The 13574-nt window shown below is 57.4% G+C and overlaps 6 protein-coding genes across 6 annotated transcripts; 3 read left to right on the forward strand and 3 right to left on the reverse strand.

Annotated features, from left to right (window-relative positions):
• Positions 1–287: 287 nt before the first annotated feature.
• Positions 288–2250, forward strand: LMH87_007912 (uncharacterized protein; the record flags this gene model as incomplete). The annotated part of the gene is made up of 4 exons (XM_056200966.1): positions 288–579; positions 642–849; positions 912–1121; positions 1188–2250. 4 exons carry the CDS (start codon positions 288–290, stop codon positions 2248–2250), a joined length of 1773 nt encoding a protein of 590 aa, XP_056057782.1.
• Positions 2251–2450: 200 nt separating this feature from the next.
• On the reverse strand, positions 2451–4327 carry LMH87_007913 (uncharacterized protein; the record flags this gene model as incomplete). Its single annotated transcript, XM_056200978.1, has 6 exons — positions 2451–3245; positions 3307–3486; positions 3539–3945; positions 3999–4043; positions 4215–4224; positions 4280–4327. The coding sequence occupies 6 exons, from the start codon at positions 4325–4327 to the stop codon at positions 2451–2453; spliced, it is 1485 nt and encodes a 494-aa protein (XP_056057783.1).
• A 2470-nt stretch (positions 4328–6797) lies between these two features.
• On the forward strand, positions 6798–7871 carry LMH87_007914 (uncharacterized protein; the record flags this gene model as incomplete). The annotated part of the gene is made up of 1 exon (XM_056200989.1): positions 6798–7871. The coding sequence occupies one exon, from the start codon at positions 6798–6800 to the stop codon at positions 7869–7871; it is 1074 nt and encodes a 357-aa protein (XP_056057784.1).
• Positions 7872–8140: 269 nt separating this feature from the next.
• On the reverse strand, positions 8141–10006 carry LMH87_007915 (uncharacterized protein; the record flags this gene model as incomplete). Its single annotated transcript, XM_056201000.1, has 3 exons — positions 8141–8560; positions 8626–9807; positions 9875–10006. The coding sequence occupies 3 exons, from the start codon at positions 10004–10006 to the stop codon at positions 8141–8143; spliced, it is 1734 nt and encodes a 577-aa protein (XP_056057785.1).
• A 913-nt stretch (positions 10007–10919) lies between these two features.
• Positions 10920–12548, forward strand: LMH87_007916 (uncharacterized protein; the record flags this gene model as incomplete). Its single annotated transcript, XM_056201012.1, has 4 exons — positions 10920–11627; positions 11681–11810; positions 11862–11913; positions 11969–12548. The coding sequence occupies 4 exons, from the start codon at positions 10920–10922 to the stop codon at positions 12546–12548; spliced, it is 1470 nt and encodes a 489-aa protein (XP_056057786.1).
• A 149-nt stretch (positions 12549–12697) lies between these two features.
• LMH87_007917 (uncharacterized protein) lies at positions 12698–13408 on the reverse strand (the record flags this gene model as incomplete). Its single annotated transcript, XM_056201023.1, has 1 exon — positions 12698–13408. The coding sequence occupies one exon, from the start codon at positions 13406–13408 to the stop codon at positions 12698–12700; it is 711 nt and encodes a 236-aa protein (XP_056057787.1).
• Between the last annotated feature and the right edge of the window lie 166 nt (positions 13409–13574).

The raw sequence follows: 13574 nt of genomic DNA on the forward strand, positions 1-13574 counted from the left end.
CAACTGAAAGAAAAAAGCAACGGCGCCCTGCCACAACGGCGTCGCCCCCCCACGCTAGCTCAACTCTCTGCTGAGGGTCACGTTTTTTCGCTGACCACCAAGGGAACAAAGGGACCTGACTGATAACCCGCGAATGTCTCTCGTCAGATTCCCAGAAGTCCAAATCTCTCGCCTGAAAGAAAACGGCACGGCCAAAGACGGGTTCAAAAGAAGTGTGTCAGAATAGATGCGACAGATCAGTGTCGCCGCCCGCGACTGTCGCACCGCTTGCGCGCAAACGTGACACCATGGACGACCACTGGAGCAAGCACAGCGCATCGCCGACGCCTACGGGGTACCTGATGCAGCCGACCTTTGAGGAGGAGGCGCCGGCGCGGGTGCGGCGGTTCTTGCAAGGCTTCAGACGGGATCCGCAGTCCGAGTTTTACTCGAGGGACCATGCGGACACGATTGTGCGCTCGAATGTTGGCCCGTACTACGACCTGCGTAGCGCTACCGTTGAGAATGCACAGACGGGAGGATTGATGCGCAGTCTAAAGGGACGCCACCTCCAGATGATAGCGATAGGCGGTTCAGTCGGTATGTTTTGACGTTTAGATGACTTTGGAGAAATGTGCAAGAGCTGACGCTTTTTTTTCCAGGAGCAGGATTATTTGTCGCCAGTGGCAAGGCCCTCGCCGTCGGCGGCCCTGCATCGCTATTATTGGCATTCTCAGTTGTTGGCATTATGCTGTTCTGTACCTGCCAAGCCCTTGGTGAGCTAGCAGTCGTGTTCCCGATTGCCGGGTCCTTTTCATCCTGGTCTACGCGATTTTTAGACCCTTCATGGGGATTTGCCATGGGCTGGAAGTAAGTGCTCGCTCGAAATCCTCAAGCGTATGGGAGCCGGGGCTGACCACATGTGCCATCAGCTATGCACTGCAATGGCTGTCTGTACTGCCGCTGGAGGTCATTGCCGCCTCACTTACCATTGAGTATTGGAACAATTCTCTTCCAAGAAGCGTCTTCGTCACCATTTTCTTATTCGTCATCCTGACCATCAACATGTTTGGGGTCAAAGGGTACGGAGAAGCAGAATACATCTTTTCCATGGTCAAGGTGATTGCCATCATTGGCTTCATGTACGTTTTGATTAATCCACACGCCCCCCTCCGTGTCTGTGCCTTGTGTTGCTGACATTTTCACAGCCTTCTTGCCATTGTGATGAACCTCGGCGGCACGCCGGACCGGGGCTACATTGGCGGCGAATACTGGCACAAGCCCGGTGCCTTCCACAACGGCTTCAAGGGCATCTGCAGCGTCTTCACGACGGCGGCCTTTGCTTTCGCTGGTACAGAGCTCGTGGGGCTTGCCGCCGCGGAGACGGCCGCGCCGCGCAAGTCGCTGCCCACGGCCATCAAGCAGGTCTTCTGGCGCATCACGCTCTTCTACGTCGTCGCGCTGACGCTCGTCGGCCTGCTGGTGCCGTACGACAGCCCGCGCCTCTTTGGCGGCACGAGCCAGGTCGACGCCAACACGTCGCCCTTTGTCATCGCCATCGAGGACGCGGGCATCCAGATCCTGCCGTCCGTCATGAACGCCGTCATCCTCATCGCCATCCTGTCCGTCGGCAACTCGGCCGTGTTTGGCTCCACGCGCACGCTCGCCGCCATGGCCAACCTGCGCCAGGCGCCGCGTATCCTCGGCTACGTCGACCGCAAGGGCCGCCCGCTGGTGGCCATTTCCCTCGCCGCGCTGATTGGCGTGCTCGCGTACCTCGCGGACCTGAAGCAGCAGCGTGTCGTGCTCGAGTGGCTGCTGACGGCGTCGGGCCTGTCCTCCATCTTCACCTGGGGTTCCATCTGCCTCTGCCACATCCGCTTCCGCCGCGCGTGGGCCGCCCACGGCCACGAGCCCGCCGAGCTGCCCTTCCAGGCGCACTTTGGCGTGGCGGGCTCGTACGTCGGGCTCGCGCTCAACTGCTTGGTGATTGTCACGCAGTTCTGGGTGGGCGTGTCGCCGGTCAACTCGGAGCACATGGCCACGCGGGATATTGTAGAAAACTTCTTCCTCAAGTGGATGGGCGCGCCGGTCGTGTTTGTCTTCTTCATCGGGCACAAGCTGTATTATAGAACACGATACGTCAAGATTGAGGATTTGGACGTTGATACGGGGCGGCGGCAGTTTAACCTACCGATACTAATAGCCCAGGAAAAGGAGGAGCGGGAGAACTGGCCGCGATGGAAAGTCTTTTACAAGGCGATATGCTAACATAGATATGGGATGCTAAATGATAATATGTACATTTTTTAATCATTTCCTTGGCCTTGGCATATGAACCGCCTAGATCCAGACTGTCAAACCAAGACACGTGCCGTGGCGCTGCGTAGTAGGTCATGACGAATCTACTATACACATATATACATTGACGAAGAAGGATTTCTCCCCTCTCCACGCAGAAGAACATGACTTTATGATAGGAATGCGCTGGCATTCTCCCAGTGCCAACCGGTGTGCAGCAGAAATCCTACCGTGTAGTCACCAGGGCTGTTCTCGACAACCTTGATAGTGCTCACCCTGTTTTCGCGGGGAATATCAGCACATGTCCTGGGATTGACGAGGCCACGCTGCTCAATCGCCACGACGCGCAGGACGGTACCCAGCACCATCCTGCTGCTCCATATGCCCTCTTGGCGGTTCTGCGACGCGAGCAGCCGGATCGCGCGCATGCGCAGTTCCATGTCGCGGCACTTCTGCACCAGGCCGTACAGTACGAGCACGGGGCCCGAGTTCATGTGAAACTGGGGCCGGCTGCCGCCGCCGTCGCCGTCGCCGTCACCGCCGTCGTCGTCGTCCTGCGCCATGGCAATCTCGGCGAGGGCGAGAATCTTGACAAAGGACTCGCGGTGGGCGTCCCACAGCATGGGGTCCACGGGCCCGCGCACGAGGTTGACGGAGAGCTCGGCGGCAAAGTACAGCCGGCGCAGCTCGAGGAGCGCCATGGCGCGGCGCTCGGCGGGCGTGACGAGGTGGGCCGGCATAGCGCGCTTGAAGGCGTCAAAGGCCAGGGTCCACGCGGCGAGGTTGGAGCGCGCTACCTCGATCGCGCCCTCGTCGTACTGGTCAAAGTGCAGACGCATGCTGTTGAGGACGGACTGGGCGTCGGTGGTGGTGTTGAAGCGGTAGCCACGCGGGCCGGGGCCGTGGCCGCTCTCGATAATATTGGCGGCAATGGCATTGACGCCAGGATCAAGATCGTTTATAAGCTAGGTATTGTTAGGGACGGGGCGTGTATCAGAGTGAAGTTGTTCGTGTAGCTGGACTTACAATGTATATTTGGCAGACAACTTGGCTGAGAAAGTTGCGGGCGAGAGCAAAAAGCTTTCGCCTGTCTGATGCGTCCGGGGCGGGCGGCCGAAACGTTTTATCCAGGGCATCTTCTGCTTGTAGGATTCTATACCCTAGAGTGACTAGCCTTACAACTTGCAGGATTTGGCCTCGAAGCGTCTGTCGTGTCCATCAGCTCATGTTCAGCGTAAGCCGGGGCTACTTGACTCACCTCGACGCAGATGAAAAGGATACAAGACGCAAGCTGTATGTGGGCGCTTTTAGAGCTCTTGTCCATGTTCAAGACCTGTTTAATGGAGGAGTTGTATTGGTTGAGCGCAAAGTAGTCTTCCACCTGCTGGCGCGGCATGCGCTGCTCGGAGAAGAGCTCGTGGTACGAGGACAGGGCGATGAGGGAATGCCAGATGCTGGTCTCGGTGTTTGCGATTTTCAGGACGTACGAGGTCCAAAAGTCGTCGGGGAAGAATGTGCACAGCTGCTTGAGCGTCTTTTCGTGAAAGTACTGAAAGGAGCGCCATTCCGGTCCCGAGTATTTGACCTGGGAGAGGGAGACTGGCGGGGACGGCGTGGCGACGACAATGGGGCCGTAGCCATCGCATGTGCGGCCAGTGGATGTACCTGGGTCGGGTTAGACACTGGAATATGTCTTTGATATGAGTTTCTAGACGTACATCTATGGCAGGCTGGGCGACCCTCGTCGCACTTGACGCGGCGGACTAAAGCAATGTCAGCGGCGGGCCATGATTCACTCATGAGTGATTGGGCGGCGCAATTTCGCTGCGAAGAAAGTGACAATTCTTACTTCTGAAAACGCATTTCGTTAGCGACGTGTCATTGCACGGGTCTGGGGTGCATGGTCCTGGAGCGCGAGAGATCGGATCTCGTACCTCGTGGAGACTGCGTTGAGGGGCCGGCTCGGTACTCACTTGCAAGTGCGGCAGCCAGTGCGGACCTTGGGTGCCTTGGCGCGGCGTCGCTGGCCAGCCTTGACGTGCGTCATGAGGAAGCCACGGTGACGGTGATTCTATAAGCTGGAGATACGGCGAGAGGGAGAGCTGCTGGGTGCTTCGTGTTGTTGCGTGATGATGGCTTCGAGTCAGACGGGCCGGGCAGATGAGGCTTGGAAGCACCGCAAATTGGTGTGCCTCTCGGGGTGGCGGGCTGCTTCTGTCCGGACCACGCCCCACCATAACTACCTGGGGTAAGCTGGAACTTTTTTTGGTCCTTCTTGTGTGTTTAGTTAGTTGGAGATGCTTGGCTGTGGAAGCCGGTGCGGCTGCTGGGCATCGATGAGATGAAACTCCGTGTATTTTATGCGCTGGCTGTGATTGGAGGCGACGAGCCGTCGGGTGCATGAAGGGTGAGGGCTGCATTGAAAGACTGGCGACAGTATCGACAACGGACAGGGCTTCAGAGCTCTAAATACGAGGGTGGGGAGGGGCCTTGATTGCTACGGAGATTAGAGTTTGAGTACGGATAGTTGGCTGCAGAATGCACGAGCTGACGTTGCTAGCCCTACGGTGGATGGAGTTGATACAGAATAGCCATCAATCAACGAGCAAGTTATAAGCGAGAGCAGGACTGAAACAGGCTTGTCGCAACCATGGGATGAAGTCACTGGGCTCTGGGTACGGAACTTGCCGCGTCTGTACCGGATGATCATTTGGCACAGGCTGCCCATGTAACGGATCGGACGTTGGTGCTGTCCGCCGTGGACTTTGTTATCGAGAATTTGGCGTGGTCAAGAATTTGATGTTGTCAAGAATTCTCTGAATTGATGAGTTATGAGCAAGTAGAGTTGCCGTGTTCTGGGTGTATTATTAGTGTCTCTCTGGACGAGAAATCGCAGTGCCATGCCGCGATCGAGGCGAGGGGCCCCCCTCCCCCCAAAAAATTGACTGACAGATCGCAACCGCGGTTCTAGTCAGGCCGTTAGGAATAGATTTTGTTGACACCGCGTTTTCAAGGCGTCGTCACCACCGGCGGTGCTACCTAGCCACGAGGACCAACGGCGGATAGACTCGATCGAGTGTGCACCTGGACGCGATTTTACACACTAGCGCCGAATATGAGGGGATCAAAGACTGATAAAATGGAATCAATGATGAACTAGGGCCAGCATTGTTATTTCCGAGCTTGATATGGGTAATGTAATCCCCAGACTGCTATTGGGTGGCCGCAAGTTGTCATGGCGAGCACCATGTGCATGCCAAACTACATATGTATGCATGATTCAGTGAACAGCCTGCAATATCGACAGCCTGTACTATCGACAGCCGTGTCTGGTCAATGGTTGTGGAGGCATGTGATTGCGCTCGAGCGGTCCCGGCCAGGGATCGCCCGCTAGTGAGCCAGAACCAAAGGGTCGCTAGAATTCAGCACAAAAAGGGAGAGAGAGTTGGGGGCGCTTTCACGAGCCAATTCTGGAGAGGGGGGGGATTTGGGTGCACGTTGGTAATTTTTTAAGCCACATACAGCTGAGGAAAATGTCAGACCAGTAGACGCAACATGCACTTGAACCTCGTGGCTCTCGGCGGCCCAGGCGGGAGCGGGGAGAGGCGGAGCGACTTTGTTCAGGAACGATGTGCCAATGAATGCCCTGCTGATTCAATGGAGAATTGGCGATGCTAGAACAGGGGAGACAAGCTGGGTTCGGGTTCTCGTATCGTGCTAGAGAGCCGGTGCTGGTGGTACTACGTACCAACGGTGTGCTGGGTGTCCCGGCGCAAGCCTCGGTGGCGGGGACGGCCCAGTGCCGGGGTCGCTGGTTGGCCCGGCCCCCGGGCTTTGCGCCTCGAAGTGGCTTCTTTTCTTCTTCTCTCTTTTTTTTTTTTTTTCGCATTGAATTCGGGGCCATATGTGCACCCTTGATCATCTCAGGCCATTCTTCTCCGTCCGTGTGTTAATTCATTTGTCGAGGCTGCTTGCGTGTCCGTCTCCGTTATACCCTTAGCATGAGCTACAGGCGGCGTCTCTCGGCTACAGCGGTGTCCCTTCCCCCGCATTGGTGGCGTCACCGTGCTAGAGGCCGCTGAAAGACATTCGACAGGCCACAATCAGCAGCTTCAACGCCCCCAACAAGGCCCTGTAACTTGTGCATTGAGCTTAAATCGACCCTCCCCACTCTAGGCACCCAACCAGGTTAGCGCATATGCTTCTCCAACAAAATGGCAGCTCCCCAGCCGAGAGAAGTCTCTCCAAGCCGAGGATCAGAGCAGCGAGCCCCTCCAGATCCGGCCCGTCGACAGGCTACTTAAATCTTTTTGTGCCTTGTCGCGCTCTCTCTCTCTCGTCATTGACAATTGGATTTTCCTTCATTTCATCATCCTAGCTGTCCCGTTGACCAATCGAATATTCCTGCAGCTCGCCTTCGATTCTGCTCCTCGGCAACCTACTCCATCCCCTCCTCCTCCTCCTCCTCCTCCCACCCAATAGCCGAACACTCCTTTGACCAACACACCACCGACATCATGACTCTCATCCACTACCTCGAGTCCTCGCCCGTGCAGGCCCTCGGCTCGCTCGCCAAGCTGCTCACGAGCCCCGTCGTCACTGGCGCCGCCCTGCTCGCCTTCACCCAGGCACCGCCGGAGCTGCAGGCCGAAGTCGTCAGGCGCCTGTCCTTTCTCGGCGACAACGTCAAGCCCGAGACGGTCGAGCTGGCCCTCAAGGTCGTCTTTGGCTGGGGCCTGGTCAAGGGCGTCAACGCGGTCCTCAACTCGGCCGCGTCCAACGCGTGGCGCCTCACGAAAGCCCCCGGCTGGGACTGGCAGAACGAGGTGGCCGTCGTCACCGGCGGCTGCAGCGGCATCGGCCGCAACGTCGTCGAGCAGCTGACGGCCAAGGGCGTCAAGTGCGCCATCCTCGACGTCCAGGCGCTGCCCAAGGGCCTCGAGGGCCACCGCCACATCCGCTACTTCAAGTGCGACGTCACCGACCCCGAGTCGGTCAACAAGGCCGCCGACGCCGTCCGCGCCGAGTACGGCCATCCGTCCATCCTCGTCAACAACGCCGGCATCACCGTCCCCAAGAGCATCCTCGAGATCCCCCCCGCCACCCTCAACAAGGTCTTTGCCGTAAACACAATCTCTCACTGGTACACGGTCCAGGCCTTTGTCCCGCACATGGTCGAGGTCAACAAGGGCCACGTCGTCACCGTCGCCAGCATGGCCTCGTTTGTCGCCCTCGCCAAGGGCGCCGACTACTCGGCCACAAAGGCCGCCGCCCTCGCCTTCCACGAGTCCCTCAACTCGGAGCTGCGCAACACCTACGACGCCACCGGCGTTCTCACGACCGTCGTCCACCCCAACTTTGTCGCCACGCCCCTCGTCGCCAAGTTTAGCAGCGAGCTCGAAAAGGGCGGCATCCGCCTCCTCACCAGCGACGACGTCGCCCGCCAGCTCACCAACCAGGTCTTTGCCCGTAGAGGCGCGCAGGTCGTCTGCCCCGAGAGGCTGCAGTTCATCACCGGCTTCCGCTCGCTGCCCGCCTGGATCCAGTTCCCCGTCCGCAACATGATTGCCGCAAACTCCAAGAACATTTAAACTATACCCCCTTTTCTTTACATAGCTAGACTTGGTCTGTATACTAGATGCGTAATGACGATACAATATTTCTTTTACATCTCTTCACTACAAGCAATGTGCTTGTGCATCTTTCTTGTAGTCTCAGAAACAAGTTGTAAGTGGATGACTTGTACTGGGTTACTCCGCCACAAACTGTCCAATGTGCATATGGATATGTACTACAATTCCCAACACCCTATCAATCGAGCATCAGTAATATGGTGTCAAGGACCACCCCGCCAACCTGTTCAGAATACACACTCCCGTGCGTCCTTTTGCGTGCAAAACACCATCTGCACCGGTCCCGCCTGCACACCACCCAGCACCATCCTCTCCCGCATCTCCGCCAGCCGCGGCGCCGCGTCCACCTGGCTCCTGTTCTGGCCCGTCGCGTCGTGTCGTCCGGACCACAGCACCTCGGCCGCGGCCGCCGTGCGCGGCCACAGCAGCCCGTCGACGTTGACGCCATCGGCCTGCTCCGACCACAGGTGCACCTCGCCGCCGAGCACCAGCTGCGTCAGATTGGCCGGCACACCCGCCAGCGGGTCGAACGCGTACACGAGCCGCCAGTTCTTGACCGGCGAGCAGTAGTCGTTGAAGGGATACTGCTGCCGAAACTCGGCGCCGTTGGCGGCGTTGTACCAGGAGCCCATGCCGCAGCTTAGGTACTGACAAGGGGGTTAGCTTTTTTGCAAAGTTGCTACACAGAAGAAGGTACATGTCTCGAACTCACCCAGGATGCCTTGTTCCCGACGAGCGCCTTGTAGCCCTGCTTCACAGTCTCGGCAATGGCGACATCCCCACGCCACGTCTGCACCACCACGTCCCGCGGCAGCGTGAGGTTCCAGTCGAGCAGCATCTCCTCCCACACAATCGGCGTCAGCCCGGCCTTGCGCACATGCGCATGGTTGCGGTCCACCATCTTTTGGATCTGCGCCTGGATCTTTGACTTGTCGCTCGTGCGCATCGTCGGGTCCAGCGTGTACGCCTCGGCATTGACCTCGTCGCCGCCGGTGTGAAAGTAGCTCGCGTACGGCGCGACGCGTGGCATCACGTCGTCGAACAGCGTGTCGAGGAAGCGGTCCACGGTCGGGTTGTTGAGCTGCAGGGTGCCGCACGGCGGCTCGGCGCAGTACTTGGCCCGGGGCTGCGCCTCGGCGGCGGCAACGAGCTCCGGGTAGCCCCAGCTGACGGCCGTCGTGTGGCCGGGCATGTCAAACTCGATGTGCACCGTGACGCCGCGATGCAGCGCGTACTTTTGGATCGACTCAATGTCCTGCGGGGTGTAGCTCATGCCGGGGTAGTACGCGCCCTTGCCGGCCAGGTCCGGCAGCGCGGGCACCTCCATCGGCCACGACTGCGAATCCGTCATGTGCAGGTGCAGCACGTTGAGCTTGTTCCACGACAGCGCGTCAATGGTGCGCAGCACGTCTTTTACAGGGTAAAAGTTGCGCGCCACGTCCAGGTTCAGCCCGCGGTGCGAGAACTGCGGCGCATCCGTGATCCGCACGGGCGCGAGCCTGGTGTAGCTGCCGCGCTTGCTCGAGTGCTGGTAGAACAGCTGCGTGAAGGTCTGTAGCGCGCGCAGGATGCCAGCGGGCGCTGCGGCGGTGATGGAGGCCGTGCCATCGGCGTCGATGCGCAGCGCGTACGACTCGTTGCTGGGGCCAATCAAGCTGCTGTCGTTGGCGACGGCCGTCTGGATAATGGACAGCTTCCGGATGTAGGTCTTGTCAGTGCTGGCAGAGGGCTCATGGTTGGCCAGCTCATTGCGCGCGACAAGCTTCCATGGAATGAGTCCCTCATTAAAAATGTTGCCGAGGGCGCGCGAGATGGCACCACGCACGACAGCCCGGACTGTGACTTCGTCGTGGCCATTGTCCTGCCCTTTGCCAAAGTCAAAGTTGAAGGAGTTCTGGGCTCTGTTAGTTGCAATTCTCTCATTATTTCGTAAAAGTCGAATATCGCTTTTTTGTACTCACATTGCCATGTCTGTAGGAGACTTGAATATCTTTGCTGATCCACACGGTGTCATTGCCGGTCTCTAGAGACTTAGGCACCGGCCACAGGGCCGCAGCAACACATGTTAGTGCCGAGAGTACGAAGAGTTTCATTCTGCAGATCACTTTCTTTTCTTTCCGCGTAGAAAAATATCATATCTTTCACTATCATGTTTCGAGCCTGGAGAAACTGTGCATTTAACTATTGCGATCCCATCGGTATGTATCTGCCGGCGCCCGCCTTTCCCTTTCCAAGCCCATCCCCGGCTGGCGGTGGCGGAGGGAGGAGAACTTGGAGCTCCGAGATCATCCCCGTCCCACCAGCACCATGTAACCTGCCATTGCAGACGCAGCGCAGTGATCCGTGATAAGTGCAAATATTGCGATTCGAGATCAATAGAGGCTAGCCGTTTTGCCTCCTGACTTGCGCACGTTGGCTCCTCCACAGCTAGTGTCTGGCAGTAATGCCCGACGGCTAAATGCTCCCCGCCCTGATTATTGATTCTCCCACCTTCCCCATCCGGCCACGGTCAAAGAAATGGGAAGAAACAAGGAACGTCGTTGTATTGAAATATCTTGAGGGTCGATTGTACAAGTAGGAGCTACGTAATGGGCCGCAATCCGTGAAGTCTTCATAGAACGGCTACTGTGTACAGACGTAGACGGATTATGTTACTTTCTGTAATTGATGAGAACTTGCACAACTTTGGTCATTCCTGAGGGTTTTATAAAGAAATTGTAGGCTGTGTAGCATGGCCCACTGCGAAATGACATTCGCCGATTTGATCGACGAGGGCCAGTGGTCTCCAAGCGTGCGCGGACTGTACGACGTAGCAAGGCCCGGCGGATAATTTTGCATATTATCCTGGTCTGCATACCTATATTTTGGGGTCCGATGCGTACGGATCCTTGAGATGCCAACATTATATAAACCTGCAAGTAACGTCATTTCCTTGCATGCAACCATGTCTCACTCAGCCTTTTCTTCTCATCACTATCAAACCCCACAACCACGACCAAAGAAGCCATGAAGACTAACGCCGGACTCATCGCGGCCCTAGCCTCCGTAACGGCGGCCCACGGCGTCCGGACCCAGGACGGCTCCGGCTACCCGCCTCCCCCGCCCGGAAAACGACAAGACATCGCGCCACCCGGCAAGTGGCGTATCTCGCCCCTCGACGGCTCCAAGATTGCTCTGCCGACTGCGGAGCAGCTCGCCTTCCAGGACCGCGAGATGGGCTGCCTGGTGCACTTCAACATGGCCACCTACATTGCGCAGGATGGCTGCAACGGCGACCCCACCCTCGTCCCCGCGCGCGACCTTTTTGACCCGGAGCAGCTCGACACGGACCAGTGGATGGAGACGGTCCGGAGCTTTGGCGGCAAGTACGCCACGCTCGTCGCCAAGCACAACTGCGGCTTCACCACTTGGCCCACCGAGGTGACGTTCAAGGACGTGGCGGGCGAGACGGTCCCGTACAACTATACCATTGCGCAGTCCCCGGTCAAGGGCAAGGATGTGGTGGAGAGCTTTGTCGAGTCGACGGAAAAGTACGGCTTCGGGCATGGATTTTATTATAGCGTGGTGGTCAACAACTACCTCAATGTGCAGTCCGCGCAGGTCCGCAATGTCACGGCCGCGCCGGGTCAGGTCGGCATCACCACCGACGTGTACAACGACGTTGTTTTTGAGCAACTCAAAGAGCTATGGGGCAAGTACGGCAACTTGACCGAGGTGAGCTTGCAGTGAGGAACGGTAATAATGCAGACTTGGCTGATGAAGTGCAGATTTGGTTCGACGGCGGCTACAGTGGCGACCAAAAGGAGCGCATCCAAACCCTACTGCAAAAGGCCCAGCCCAACGCCGTCATCTTTGGCGGCTGCCAGGACAATGGCACTTGTGTATCTGACAATTCCAGTATGATTCTTCTTTGTGAGATTTCGCGAATCCAGGAGCTAATCTTTGTAGTCCGCTGGATTGGCAATGAACTAGGTCACGCCGAGGAGGAAAATTGGTCCACGTAAGCTCTTTGTTCATCATGATCAGAGCATCATCCCCAGCTGACAGATACATAGTGGCCTCACGGAATCAGGCGCGTCCGACAGCCCCTACTTCACACCCGCCGAGTGCGACACCACGCTGCAGACGGGCGACCGCTGGTTCTTTGGAGTCGACACGCCGCTGCGATCCCTCGACGAGATGATCAAGGTCTACCACGAGACGGTCGGCCGCAACTGCGTCCTCGCACTCGACCTATCGCCCGACCGCCGCGGTCTGATTCCCGACTCCCACGTCGCGCGGTACAAGGAGCTCGGCGATTTCATCCGTCAGTGCTACGACCACCCCGTGCAGCCGTCGTGCAAGAAGCGCAACAAGGCTAAAGGCACTTATACGCTCACTTTTGACAAGCCCGCGGAGATTGACCGCGTCGTGCTGATGGAAGACCAGACGGGCGGGCAGGTCATCCGGACGTACCAGGTCTGGGGTAAACAGGGCAAGGAGAACGAATGGAGCTTGCTGTCGAATGGTACCAGTGTCGGTCACAAGAAGATTGACCTTTTCTCGAAGCCGGCGACGGTGACTGAAGTCATGGTCAACTCGACCTTTGTTGATACGCCAAAGTGGCGATCCGTCACTGTTCACAAGTGTTCGTAGACGGTCTTTGGAATGAAGGTGCAAGAGGCATCGGATTGTAGTACAAAAGTGTCTATTTAGGACAGATTCAAATTTCAGTCTATCGCTATGAGTACATTCTGTCAATCTTTACATCCAGTGTCGTGATTCACTGTCGTCCTCATTTATGGCTATCGTGCAAGAACCGCAAACACAAACCCCAAATGTCCGCGGTACACCCTAAAATAGCCATCTTCCTTTTTCGTCAACTCTTCTTCCACATCCGCAGCTCTTGCATCACTGGCATTCTCCACTAGCCACTCTCTTGTTCCGGCACGATGTCCGCACTCAAACGCGTCCCAGTCCTGCTGCGTTGCCGTCTCTACGTACATGACCTTCCACCCCGTCTCCCGACACAGCGCAACGATGCTACTCAACGGCATTACCTCGTCTTCAAACATGTCGAGACATTCCTTCGAAGGGCTCGTCTCCCAGCACATGTCTCCGATGAGAACCCGACCCTGCGGTACAACTTTGGCCAGACCCTCAAGCATCTGCCGAGTGCCGCCAAATGCATGTGACGACCCAATGCAGATGGCGCGCGGGCGTCGAGAGACAAAATCGTCGGCGCGCATGTTGGCGAATTGGACCGGCACATGCGCGGCTGAGGCGCTGGCGCGGCCGCGCGCCAGCAGGGCGTCGTCGGTGTCGATGCCAAAGGCCGGCGCGCCGGACTGCTGTGCCACGCGAAGGAGCAGTTCGCCCCAGCCGCATCCGATGTCGACTATGGCTGTTTCGGTACTGAGTTGGAGTTTGTCCAAGAGACGCTTTGCGGAGGGCTCAGATAGAGGGCAGTTCCACAACAGCTGGGAATAGCGGACCTCGACTGGCAGTGTATTCATGTTGACGTGTAAGTAGCAGTTGCAGACGATTTCGAGAAATACTGATGTAAGATCTTAAAAATGTGAGTTTCCACAGCATGGTTTCACGTTCCATCTGCCAATCCAGTGTCTTTGTACGGCATAACTAGTTACTAGCACGAGTCGTGTGAGTCACTGACCAATTTCA

Source organism: Akanthomyces muscarius, assembly GCF_028009165.1.
Source record: "Akanthomyces muscarius strain Ve6 chromosome Unknown contig_15, whole genome shotgun sequence".
Taxonomy (NCBI): domain Eukaryota; kingdom Fungi; phylum Ascomycota; class Sordariomycetes; order Hypocreales; family Cordycipitaceae; genus Akanthomyces; species Akanthomyces muscarius.